This window comes from Coffea arabica, chromosome 3e (genome assembly GCF_036785885.1).
Source record: "Coffea arabica cultivar ET-39 chromosome 3e, Coffea Arabica ET-39 HiFi, whole genome shotgun sequence".
Lineage (NCBI taxonomy): Eukaryota > Viridiplantae > Streptophyta > Magnoliopsida > Gentianales > Rubiaceae > Coffea > Coffea arabica.
The window spans coordinates 4,612,611-4,626,457 of record NC_092315.1 but is presented as its reverse complement, the minus strand read 5'-3'; the positions used below and the strand labels follow the sequence as shown (position 1 = coordinate 4,626,457).

The following is a 13,847-nucleotide window of genomic DNA, read 5'->3' as shown; positions in this document are numbered from 1 at the left end:
TTTGGAGTAAAACAGAAATTGAATCATCCCTTTGAATATCATGATACTAGATTTGGTCGGACAAACCGAATTTTGTTACAATCATTTCTGAAACTTCTGTGCAACCTATAAATTATTAGCAAATACTACATCAAATAATATAATTGAGCACCAACCCCACCCCCCCCTCCCCCACGGGGGTGAAAATCCCGTCCAATGACAACTTTTTGCCACCGTCATAGGACCCATATATAGATTGACATTGGTCATAGCAGCCTTTATATTTCTGACCAACAAAGTTTCTGGACTTTGCCTCAGAAAATTGAAACCAAAGAAGAAGCTTAAGAGAAGTTGAAAACATCAGTAGTAATACTACTATGGACGGGAGTTCTTCTTCTTCTAGGGGTAAGGGCATGCAAGGGAAGGAAGAGAAAGAGAAAGAGGACGTCCGATATCGGGGTGTCCGAAGGCGGCCGTGGGGGAAGTATGCGGCGGAGATACGTGATCCAACTAGGCAAGGTGCAAGGCTATGGCTGGGGACATTTGAGACAGCAGAAGAAGCGGCAAGGGCTTATGATAAAGCTGCATTTAACTTGAGGGGTCATCTGGCTATCTTAAATTTTCCGAATGAGTATTATTCTCAGCTTCCCAGCCCACCTCATTATCAGCCATTTTCTTCTTCGTCGTCTTCAGCTTTTTCTTCCTCATTTTTTTCAAGATCATCAGCATCATCTTCGAGTTCTGGTGCTATTCAGGGTTTTGATCAGAGGGGAAGTTCCTCATCATCATCAACAGGACAACAGAAACAAGTTATTGAGATTGAATATTTGGATGACAGTTTGTTGGAGGAGCTTCTTGAATTTGAAGAAAAGAAAAAGAACGGAAAATGATGAAACTGTGGAGTGATGACATAAGCAGTAGCTTACCTCTTGTTTTCTCAATTACCTTTTTTTATTTTGGGTTTTTTAGAAACCTTCATCATGTTTTCGAATTTTTTACCAGCTTATTTTGGTAATCAACTATAGGTTTCAGGGAATAATAGGGGAGAAATGCTTTTGTTAATTTCTCCCTTCGTAATAAGGCATGGCCAGGTGAAACCCTTGAGTTAACCTTAGTACTATCATATTTCCTTAATTGGTACATTTTGTGATTCTGGAAAAACTGAATTCTTCTGGGCAAACGTACTTCATTGCTTCGTCTGAATGAAAATGGCCAAAAGGTTAAAAAGAATAGAAATTTTTTGATTCTGCAAGAAACAAAAGTGTGCGTGTGTGTGTGTGTATAAAATGTAAAAATTAAAGAAAAAAAATTCAGTTCACTAATTATAAACGAGGAGGAAAGATAATTGGATAATTGGGACATTAGTTTTGGCTAATTAGATTCAGCGAACTAAATCTGGCAAAGGCAGACTGCTTAATCGAAAGGGAGAATCACTTTTAGGCCAATTGCTTTTCGGCCGGTGATAGTTAATGTTCGATAGGATTAATGAAAAAATCCAAGAAGAATAAAGGTTAAGATCATCCATGGATGCGATTACACTTTGCAAATGGTAAAAGAGGGTTTGACTTGAAGCAATACTAATAGGAATTGTTCTAGGGATCATTGATCAGCCATATCTCTACGAGACTAATTCGATCCACATAATCGACTTAAGATGAGTAATCCATTCAGAGAAGAAAATAATCTAATCTTAGATTTATATTCTGGACCATCTTTCCAGATTAGATTGCCTAACTATGCAAAAGGGAACCCATCTGAGATGCCTGCCGTATGTACTCCAAGCCACTGGTTTAAAACTCGATCAGATTAGCCGGTTCAACCGAATAATAACTGGATTAGATTTGTCGATCCAATTGAATGAACTGTAAATCAGCCGTAGCACTGATCCTGGTCACTAGTAAATTCGGAAACAACAATTAAATCGATCAAATCCAGTCAATAACAGTATGTCAAAACCGATAAAACACTAAATTTTTTCTTTTCTTTCTTTATATTTCAACACTATGCTAGTTATTTAATATTTAAAAAAAATTAAAATCCTTGAATTGAATTTGAATCGGTTATACGATAACCAAAAGTTCATCCGATTCACTTATCTGTTTGGTATAAAAATATTGCAATAAGCGAGCCACTGAAAAAGAAGGTGCCAAAGGTTACAAACATCTCTATTGGCAACTCATAAAATCTTTGGGACCGACTTGATACTTGCAAAATCATGCAGTATATTTAGAATATGTCATATAATATCACTATCATTATGATCATGTGGCTCTAAAATACACTATATGGTTTATGAGCAGACCCACAACTTGAGTTTTCATTGAAAAGGAAGAAGCTTATTTACTTGCAACATGAAAAAGAACCTTAGCACCAGTGTTGATGCCATTCGAAGCTTTTTGTGTACTAGTGTTCCAACATTAAGAAATGACCTTATTGTATGAGTGAATGGTGAGAACTGTTTTTACGTGTGGCTATATTAAACTGGTGGGCTAGGAATTGATTCTGCAGTATAGCATAGACCGTAGAATCTCTTAGATTTAATTTGGGAAAGGGATTTTGTCCTTAAACATCACTGTGGCTCAAATTTAGGAGGACAAATGTAAGTACCTCAAATTTGATTCCATCCTGACGTCATACCAACTTTAGAATCTAAGGTTTTGCCCGCAATAGAGATTTGACCAAAATGCAACTAGAATGAAATTGACCTCAAATTTGACTACTTTGACTTTAAATCCACCAAACTATTTGGCTCATGATTCTCTAGTGTGAAATTCTAGCACCAAAGAAAATAAATGATAAAATTTTTAAGATCGTTGCTTCAAACCCAAAAATAAAAAATAAAAAACTTCTCGTGTGTTTAATCTTTGGCTTCACACCACTGCTCAGAAATCCTGTCAAGCATTATTTTTGCAGACAACCTATGCCTAATTTATAAGGGGAAAAATTATAAGATTGGAAAACATTAGTTATGCAAATTTTGTGGTGGGATATGAGAAGAGTCGAGAATGGTCATGTGCCCGTCTGCCACCGAACCCTTAATCCTGAACTGTGACTTCAGAAAAATTACCCACCTCAGTAGCACATTAATAGTACTACATATTGATCTTAGTTTACACCAATAGGAATGTGAACATTTAATATGACGAAATTTAGAATCAAGTACATATATAATGGTCGTCTAAGAATTAAGATTTAACTACTATCCCACTCCAAGTGATAGAAATCGAAATACAGGTATTGATTTTACACACAGAAGCTTAATTTGAGGTACGAAATGTTTAAGAATCCTATATCTTCGCCGATGAGGCATTGAGCTAATAGCTAAGACTGAAATTTCAGAACTTAAAACGTTTTGAGTTCAAATTTCACTGTCTCTTTCCGTTTTTAAATTTCACCCATTCTCTACAAGAGGAAAAAAAAAGAACCCCACATCTTTACAAAGTCACAAGTCCTTTGAAATTCGTACCCGCAAAGTGATTTCGATTATATATTTTTCATCTAATTTATTTTTAAGTCCTTGTACTAAAACAAAACGAAGGATTTAAAAATTCCACTTTGGGGTAGTAAATGAGTTCTATATATTTGATTTTCCTTTTCAGTTTTAAATAATTTCAATAGGATGGATTTCCAAGTCCGCTTGTTAGCCCCAAGTCATAATTACAACTTACAAAATGATTTACTTCAACAATCTTTTTAGCAATATTCAACTCACTCTTACATACTTAAACCTAATCAAATGCATATCCAGCTTATTTCACGTTGCGGGATATTTAGGCAAAGAGGAAAACATTAATTTTGGGACAAGATGAACCTATAAAGATTGACGGGGTGTCTAGAATTGATTAAACCTGATCAAGGATAAGGAAACACGTACACTTTTTCAGTTTTGCGTAAAACTATTTGTCTCACAAAATAGGTCATCATTGTAAAGTTTTACTACTTAGAGATGCTAAAGTTCATAAAGGCTGTATTACAATGCATAAAAGCACATAAAAGTAATGCTCATACATAAAATTCCAATAGAGACATCTAATAAAGTGGAAAAAGATACACATGAAATTACCATGGCCTTGCTGGGCAGTGCATATTGCAAAATGTCATTCAGGTTTCAATCTCCACTAGTAACTACCATCTATCTTCATAGAAGCATGGATTTTTTTTTCCCTAAAAAGCAGACAAGCATAAATCCAACATCTTGCACAAAAATTGCGCGAGCATTATCTCATATGTCACTCAAAAAGGAAAAAAATGGGTCAACTGAAGTACCTGATATCTCCACATCAAAGAGTAAAACAAATATAGCTGGAAGTCAACACAATTCAACCACTAAAACCACCAAAGCACCAAAATAGCACTGCCTAGAAGCTTTATCCACTTCATCGCCTCGAGTTAATTTGCACCGAAATAGTACATCCTGCACCTGAAGCTTTGGCCACTTGATTTCCTTCCTTCAGTTAAATGACTGAAAAATTGATAGTCACAGGCATATTAGCATATCTTCCGAACAGAAGGACAAATAGCACACATTTTAGTTCTTTAGTTGTAAAACTTTTTGCTTCATCTTTTTCTTTTCTTTTGCTTTTTGGCCAAATTTTACTTCTACCAGCAATTCAAACAAATATTGCAGAAACCACATATGTGCAATCTCAGACAGTTAATTTCTTTTCTTTTTCTTTGTACCTTGCATTTCATCTACAATCATTTATTCATACATAATAAGGACTCTTGGCATTTACCAAGAGCTTTCTGAAAAAGCATCCATGGGTGCAACTATCAACTAGATACAACAGGAGAAATTCATTCCTCTAGCCAACCAAAAAAAACCCAAAAAAAAAAAGCTGTTTGTTGTGCTAAAAATATAAAGCAAAAACAACAGAACAGTGCAAGAAAAGGTGAGAGAAATGAAGTAGAAAGTAGCAACGAACTTCAATCTTGTCTTCCGCTTTTTTCCTCAGCACCAAGCAGCTCCTCCAACAGCTTATCATCATAATACGGGATTTCAATAACTCCCTCCCTTGCTGATGAAGAAGTAGAAGCAGCAGTAGACGATGAGGAGGCAGAAGCAAAATGGGATGAGCTGCTGGGCAAATTATAATCCTCAGGAAAGTTGAGAATAGCCAAATGTCCCCTCATTGCATAAGCAGCCCTGTCGTACGCTTTAGCCGCCTCCACCGCGGTGTTGAATGTTCCAAGCCAAACCCGGGCTCCATGATTCGCAGAATCCCGGATTTCTGCCGCATATTTCCCCCACGGACGCTTCCTGACGCCCCGATACTTGGGCTCTCCTCCTTCATCTCTGGCCCTTCCTCGGTCACCTGGACCTTCCATAATATTTCTTGATTGCAAAGTGACCCGCTGCTGGTGGAATCGTGGGGTTTACCTATATATACAGGAGGGAAATTTTTGAAAAAAGTGCTGAGTTTGGCAAGAAGGAAGGGTGAGGAATTTGCCAGCTGGATGATCCAAGGAATGAAATTCTTGGCTTCACACGTGGTAGAGAAGCTTCGATGGTGACCGGATTGCAAGTATGCAGTGTATCGGGATGGGTCAACCCGATGGCTTTGGGACTTCTTCTTCCATCACTTTTGCATTTGTTTGTCTAAATCATAATTATTATTATTATTATTATTATTACTACTACTACTATTACTATTGTTATCCTTTTCTCGTATCTTGGCAAACTAGTAGATTTATGAAAGATGTGTTACGTTTTGTTTTGTTCTTCAAAGTTCAAACAGGAGAGCCTTTTGTAAAATGCAAGCACGTGAAAGTTTAAGAACGTTTTGGATCTTGGTGGTGATGTCATTTCACTCATTTGCTTACTTTTTCCCTTGAACATGAAAAAGATAAAATTGCATGCAGGCATGATATAATAGGGAGTCTAAATTAATTAACACCTTTAGATGTTTCAAAATAATGCTAACACTTTCTGGATTAGGGGCCAGTAAGGTTGTAAGTTGTGCAATTTAGTGCAGCTGTTGTGCATATTTAGATTTGTGATATACTGTTATATTATAATATTGTGTTGAAAGTAAGTTAATTGTTTTTTTATATATATATATATATATCACTTTTTTCTTACGAGTATAATAATGCAGTGTAGTCGTGCATCAAATAATGTAAAAAGTATAATAATTGAACCAAATTATACGGAGCCTCAGTCGCATTGGATCCTTTATCCATTTTGCATTCTGGATCAAACTTTGTAGACATAGTTATGCAAAGAATGCAGATATTAGAACATTTCTTGATCAAGTAGTAAATTGACCACTGCTTCCCCACATGAAATTTAGTATTTTCACAAGGAAACTTCTTAGTGTGCTTTCGCCCTTTTTTTACTTCTTGTAATACTCATCCAACATTTCCTTTTTAAGTGAGATGAGTATTATTTTGAAGCATCTAAAGGTGTTAATCGACCACTGCTTCCTGTTCACAAAGATTTCAAGATAAGGGTTTATACCAAACGCACCACCACATTAAGATAGGGTACGTATTTTAAAAAAAAAAAAAAAAAAAAAAGGGAATTGAAACTTGTCTACAACATTATAAGATAATGCCATAATTTCTATATTTTCTGCTTAAGTGAGAATATTGTTGTCACAATCTGAAAGCCATGTAACCTATTATATATTATTATGCTGTATTTTTAGGAGATAGATAGAATACGGTAGTGTTCTTCGATGATAGATGGTAATCAAACAATCTTCAAGGAAATTAAGACGTTTGGCTCAAAAAAAAAAAAAATCACAATTAATGCACCCAAATCTGAACAACAACATTTACATGCATTTCACCTTGGTTATTGCTGAGTTTTTTTTCCCCATAGATTAAATATAAACGTGCCCCTAGGTTTAATCATGATCTAAACACTGCAATAAATTTATCCACCATTGGCTAGATTTATTTTGCTCCAATGGCAAATAAATGACAGTCGATAATAACCACCATACATCCCAACTTCATCATGCCTTTTCTTTTAACAAAAAAAAAAAAAGTGGTTTTTTTCACGTTTATTGAATAAGCAAGTTTATGGATTCAGAAAAAAAAAAAAAAAAAAGGTTTATGGCTGTACACTCTGACAAAATAATCCTGCCAAAAAAAATTGACTTAGTATGAAGCCATCGAAATGAAAGAACAACTGAACCTTACAAAATCAGAATGACAATTGATAACCTGAAGGAGAAATGCGTATTTTCATTCCATAGAATTGAAGGTCAATATTCAATTTGACTGCAGTAGTAGAATTGGCCTTGTAATTCTATTCGATCAAAAACCTGACTTGGTCTAAAAGATTATCAAAGACAATTTCCATAGGTCTCATGAGCAGAATTCGGATTTAATTTATAGCGACGTAAGGCCACAATTACTGCTTTCGCAGTGACTAAGCACTCTCTTAATTAATCTATTCTTCCTAGTGGAGAAAAAGCTAAAACAGAATCCCTCTAGAGATTAATTAACAAATCGTTTACCTACCTAGTTGCGTTAATTAATTAGTTACCAAACTATGTGATGCGGTTTCTTGGAGCCCTCCCTCTACATTGAGGAGAATTATCAGAGTCAATAACAGCGTTTAATTTTTGTGGGGCATTGTCACAAACGACAAAGATTAACAAATTGATTAGGGTTTTAACTTACTACCAGAATGAAATTCATTAGCCGTTAATTGCCATTGCATGCAAAAATACAATGAATAAAGAATCTACATGAATGCATGGCTACGTAAAATATAAATCCGTACCAATTAATGAATGCATTAGTAATTATGCCCAATGATTTATTTCCCTTCATTTCGATGCACGTGACTATCAAAAAAATTGTTAACAATTAAAAGATTGGCAACCACAAAGGCAAATCTCACGTATATATACACTCTTCTCTATCTTTCACATTTAACTTTTGATAATCAATGTTTTAGCATTTCTATATGTCTATATATATATATACATACACACGCACGGGCGAGTATGGCTGAAATTTTGTACTTGCCAAAAATGACATATCATATGTAAATTGGTTATGGTTATGGTTTTTTCTGTTTTTGGAAGTAGAGGGGAACCAGAAAATATATTGGCATGATATGCAAATATATTCAAAAATAATCTTTGTATGTTATTAACTTGTGGAGTTCAAATTTTGCACCACTTTCTGCAACTTTGGGGTCCATACTTATACATGTTACATGTGCTCGGATTAGATGCACAAAAACAAGTGGCAATAAAATTATACTATTCTAACAGCAAAAAAGCTTGACTTTGAGCAGTTTTGGCAGCTGAAGGAAAAGAATACAGAATCCTACATTTGTTTTGATTGAGACTTGGGCATTATGTGATTGAGACCTGATTTACGTTCCTTGCCTATGTTGTCATCAAAATTCCAGCAAAACTTAACTAATTTCAGATTTAACTAGCTTTATATTGCTAGTAAAGGTATACTTTGATTTGTCTCCCTCTCAGAACTCAGGGGAAAACTAATGAAGATCATAAGATTCAAGGTGATCTGTTTAACTATACATGTGTTTTTTACGAATACTTGTAAAAATCACATAAGAATCAAACTGATCTATCGTGGTCATCAGATTTTCGGCAAAAACTTAACTAATTTTAGATTACTAGTAGAGCCATATTTTGATTTGTCTCTCTTTCAGAATTCCGGAGAAAACTAGAGAAGATCTTTTCTATATGATTTTTTTTTTTTTAATTAAAGAGGATCAATAAGTAGTTCCCCACTTATCCCCGTGATGATTCATACTCATGATTTTTCGATTACAGGTGAAACATCTTACTAACTAAACTATGCTCCATTGTCGAGAAAATCATTATAATCAAAGTTTTCTGTTTAACTGTTTACGTGATTTTTACATATACTTGCATATAACCACGTGTTTTTGTGTATATTGAAACTTGAAAGTTCAAGAATATCATGATACATAAAAAGGCTTGTAAAAATGATCATTAAATTCACCAAATGGTACAAATTTGTGTGTGGCAAAGATACATGGCATGTTTTTACTGAGTCTCATTTTCGTAGTAAATTTAATTTCAATTGATAAGGTTCTTAATTTAAATAACAAATTAAAAGGTCTAAAACAAGAAGAAAAACTTACAAATTTATAAATCTTCGGCCATACAATTTGTACGCGGCTGTATTTCATTAGGCAGCAAATTTGGAGAATATAAGATCTGCAGGGTATGTGGGCTTTCAAGCCCACTCTAAAGGTGGAAGAAATCGGATTTTGGGCTTGAACTTCTGGGACATACTCACACTTACAATTGGTGCTTTAAAATCACAAGGGTTTTAATCACTTAAAATTGTTGCTTTAACATCACAATTACAATTGGTGCTTTAACTAAGCCCAAACATATGGTACCAGTACTAGGGTTGTAATCGAGTTGAACCGATCTCGAGTATTGTGGTACTCAAGTCGAGCTCGACTCGATACTAGGAAGGCATTGTTTGACCTCGAAAAATTGTTTGAAAATTCGAGATCGATTTGATTATGTTTGATTTTCTTGTGATTATGATCGAGTTCGAGTCAGGTACTCGAGTTCGAGATCCTTATCCAATTCCAAAAATGCATAATTTTATTCTTTGCCTATCAAGTTATTTTTCTTCATATGAAATAACTATATGACCTATAAATATTTTAAAGTCATAGCCAATAATCTAGTAATTTATATAACTCCTAAACCTAAAAGAATAAAAATATAATAACTAAATATTTAATATTTAATTAATTACTCGATGCTCGATAAGATTCGATGAGCCTTTAAGCCTAAAAAACAATATTCGAACTCGGATTGAAGTACTATCAAACCACTCAAACTTGACTCCCACTCGGTCAAAACCAAGTGCGAGTTGAGTTCTTGACCGAGCTAATTGCAAGTTGCTATTGAGTAACTCAATTCAATTATATCCCTAACCGATACATATGATTCTTTAACTCCAATCTTAATGTTCTTAAACGGCGGAAACGAGTTTCATCAATTTCAACACTTACTTTTTGAGTTTGTTGTTTATTTTAATAATTCTAAAATTGTATTTAAATTTCGAATCGAATTTAAATGAGCTTTTATCGAATTGAATTCAAATAGTTTGAACTTTCTTCATATAAATTTTAAATTGTATGCTAATATAATCAAGTTTATGTCAAGTTCAAAACTTCATTGAACACAATATGTGTAGACACCAAAATTTTATAAATCATTTTTATCATTTATTTTGCTTATCTCTATTTCTTTTTACTTTTTTATTTTGTTTATTTTACTTTTTCTAAAAAATCATCATCTCATTTTTATTTAATTATTTTTGCAGAAAATTAGAAAGAAAAGAGAAGGAAAGAAAAAGAAGAAAAGAAAAAAATTTCATCAGATGTTTAAAAAAAAAAAAAAAAACTGTTCCACACGAGCTGCATCTTCAAGCTTCGAACAAGAAGCAGCGCACCAGTACAGAAATTGCAGCTGGATTTTTGAGCCAATTTGGTGCGATTTTTTTTTCCTTTTCTTTTTTCCCAAGCTCTCCAGTACGAGAGCCACCTCACCCCAACCAGAATCATCAAGAAAATTCTGGAAGAGGGAGGATCAAATGACTCAAAATGAGCCAAATAAGTCAGCTTTCATCCCTACCTTTGAGGTGAGGGTTAGGAGCTTTTGTTTCATGTAAAAGAGAGAAAAAAACGCAGCCATTAGGGTAAGGAACAAGGGAGGGGGGAAGAGCGGCAAAAAACAGAGAAAAGGGAGAAAAGAAAGAGAACGCGAGAGGGAAAGAAGAAAAAAAGAGAGTTTCTGAAAAAATTTCTTTTGAGCCAGGGTTGAGCACCTGTTCACTTCTCGATCCATATCTAATCCTAAAGTTAGTCTTTTAGATGTTTTCTTCATTTCTGCACTATCTAAGTTAATAGAGGAGCAACTTCTCTTCAAAAAACTTTCAGGAAAAACACCTCCAAGACCGACGAATCAAAACCCAAAGTAGCGGGGTTGTCCGCCCTTGAAAAAAATTTTGTAGCAAAGCTGGGCTTCCATTTCATTCATAGTTCAACGCATTGTTTTGCACCAAAGGTAATCTTTTTCAGTTCGTATATCATAGGATTCGCATAAAAAATGTTAAAATTTTGCTGCTGCACATGTTTGTTTTTTTGGTTTTTCTTCTTTTGTGGTTTTCTCCTTCTTTTCGCAAGTTGTTAGCTCAGATTTCCATCCCATAATGTCGCGTTCGGATGCTTAGATCTAGTGTTAATAAGATATTGTGTGCTTAGAAATCATCCGGCACAATTTCTTGGTGGATGATGAGCTTCCAGATTGCAGAATGCTTCGAATAGCTTAGATGAAATCAAAGAAAAATTGCAGTTTGCCCCTCTGACTTTCGAATAATGGCACTAGATCCCAAAAAGATGTGAAAAGTGAATCACATCTCCTTTTTTTTAGCTTTCATCTTCTTGTGCATATTTTATGTATATTTTGAGCAAATTATTTCTGGGTTTTAAGATGAAATTAAGGCTTAAATAATTTTGTTAGATTTAATCTCCTATATGGGCTTGTTCCTTTTTTTTCTGCTTTAGGAAAATGGGTAATGTTATATTGTTGGGTTTTGGCATAAGGGTTTTGATTTTATTTTCCTATGGGTTTAGAAATGGGCTTTGTGCCCAAAGCCCAGCATTTCAGTTGGACCAGAAGCCAGGCTAGCCCACTCTATCTGTTTGGATATTTTTTATTGCGCTAAGAGTTTCTAGCCCAAAGAATAAACAAAAACATGACCCAGTGCCCTTGTTTCCTAACAAATCAGAACAAAATTTGCAATCTGGTCCCTATTCTTTTGAGTAATTTTATTATGACTCTAAAATCTTTGAATTTATTTCAATTAGGTCCCTATTTTAATTGCTATTTGATCTCTAAACTTTATTTTTCTTTGATTTTGACATCTAATTTTTGTAATAATTATAATTTAACCCTAAAGACTTTCATATTTTTGTAATTAGATCCCTAATAGTTTTGATTTCTTAAATATAAGTTGTTATCTTCTTTAATTGTTAATCATGCCTCATTTATATGCATTTAATTAGTAAAATTTTAGGAATTTTAGGGTTATTTATATTTCTTCATAGTAATGAAGTGAATTTGTTATATATTTGCATTTTCTTTTATTTGTTAATTAAATTGGTGTTTTAACTATTTTATTGATTTTGGAGTATAAGTGGGGCACTTCCGACCTCACTTAACTATTACTTCAAGGGAAGTACTTTCTAATATTATTTTAAATTCTTTTATGTGCTCTAATGTGTTCTTTATGTGTAATTGCATATTTTGAGCGTTTTTATTTACTCATTTTTATTCATTTTAAATTTTCATTTATTATATTTAATTTTTGATGATTATTTGGAGGGCATTTAAATGCCAAGTTGTAATAGATAGATGCTTAAGACATGTATTTAGTTAAGCTATGTAATAGATAGATTTTAATTTTGCCAAAAATGCAATTACTTAGATGAATGTAATAGTTAGGTTATTATTTTTCAAATTTCCCCTTTTAGATTGTAGTTATGACCCCAAATGTAATAGTTAGGTTTTTATATGGGTTTTTTTGTTTGTGTGCTTATGTGTTTACTCACTTTCTTTAGGGTTTTACATCTAAATATTATGCTTATGTGTTATGTGCTCTATCTGTTTTATGTATTTATTTGTTTTAATTATATTTTATATGATTTATTCATTTATAATAAATGCATGACGTCACCACACTAGTCCAATGTTAGTTGTGATTTTTTTTCTCCGATTCCTCAGTAGTCCAACGCTAATGAGAACTTATAGGCGTGAATTAGTCCAATGCTAGATCCTTTAAACCGTTTTTGCGCTAGATTCATACCTTGTGTGGTATTTATTGCATCTTATGCATTTTTTTCCTATTTTTAGATTATTTTCATTTGCATGATATTTTCCCTACTAATATTCTCTTACCTTTTATATGTTTAGATCATATCATTTAGAATTATATCTTATTTTAGAAAATTAAAATAGGTTATTTCATTTGTTTGACTGGATTAGGGGAGTCACCCTTCAAATATGGGAAATGAACGAGTATAGTTTTTTAGCCTTAACACGCTCTTTCCCCCTCTATAAGAAGGAAAATTATGTCATGAATTTTAGTTTCTCATACCTGTTATGTTGCATTCCTCTCTTTTAGGTCATGTATATTTATATATTATAATTTTTCTTTTCTTCGAGTTTCATCTTTTGCATATTCGTGACCTCTATAAAGAATCACTATTGGACATTCCAATTAATGCGATTTGTACCAATTAAAGTTTAAAGAGGCATTCCCACCCTCTCGATACCCCTTGGGTAAAGATTTACATCCATATAGAAGCATTTTAATGTAATAAGTTTAATATGTTAGATTAGGAAAAAAATTTTGACTAAATCTCGCAACTAACCTTGGTTAGGTTGAAATGATGCATTAGGTTTGAACCTATCAAATCTTTGTCTTCTCTTTCTTCAACCGTGACTCCCGAACTCTGTTCTCTTGTTTTCAAAAACTTGGAGTCATCTAAAAAAGGATTTTATTTTTATTTAAAAATATTTTTGGGTGATTTGGTACACCTAAACTGTGATAGCCCCACCTCACCCTAAGCCCAACCAAAGGGTTCGACGGACCGCCTGCCCAACTCTCGTGAGGACTACGGAGTCGAATCGCACAAATCCAATATAGCACGCGCGATAGGACCCAAAGAAAACGAACAATCGGAGACTACTAAGGTGAGAACATGCTTACCAAACCATAAAATCATAATCTCAACTGAATACACTTAATAAACAAGATTAAACACATATACATATATTTACATCGGAGTTTTTGGCAAATTAACTAAACTAAAATAC

The 13,847-nt window shown here is 33.8% G+C and overlaps 2 protein-coding genes across 2 annotated transcripts; one reads left to right on the top strand and one right to left on the bottom strand.

Annotated features, from left to right (window-relative positions):
* The first annotated feature begins 308 nt into the window (after nucleotides 1-308).
* On the top strand, nucleotides 309-967 carry LOC113733775 (ethylene-responsive transcription factor ERF098-like). Its single transcript, XM_027259953.2, has one exon. The coding sequence runs from the start codon at nucleotides 357-359 to the stop codon at nucleotides 867-869; it is 513 nt and encodes a 170-aa protein (XP_027115754.2). The 5' UTR covers nucleotides 309-356; the 3' UTR covers nucleotides 870-967.
* Nucleotides 968-4,905: 3,938 nt separating this feature from the next.
* Nucleotides 4,906-5,307, bottom strand: LOC140038774 (ethylene-responsive transcription factor ERF096-like). Its single transcript, XM_072084045.1, has one exon. It carries the CDS (start codon nucleotides 5,305-5,307, stop codon nucleotides 4,906-4,908), a length of 402 nt encoding a protein of 133 aa, XP_071940146.1.
* Nucleotides 5,308-13,847: the final 8,540 nt, after the last annotated feature.

Bases quoted from the DNA above. Each gene is read 5' to 3' on its own strand.
- LOC113733775 (XM_027259953.2), top strand. From the start codon at position 357: ATGGACGGGAGTTCTTCTTCTTCTAGGGGTAAGGGCATGCAAGGGAAG.
- LOC140038774 (XM_072084045.1), bottom strand. From the start codon at position 5,307: ATGGAAGGTCCAGGTGACCGAGGAAGGGCCAGAGATGAAGGAGGAGAG.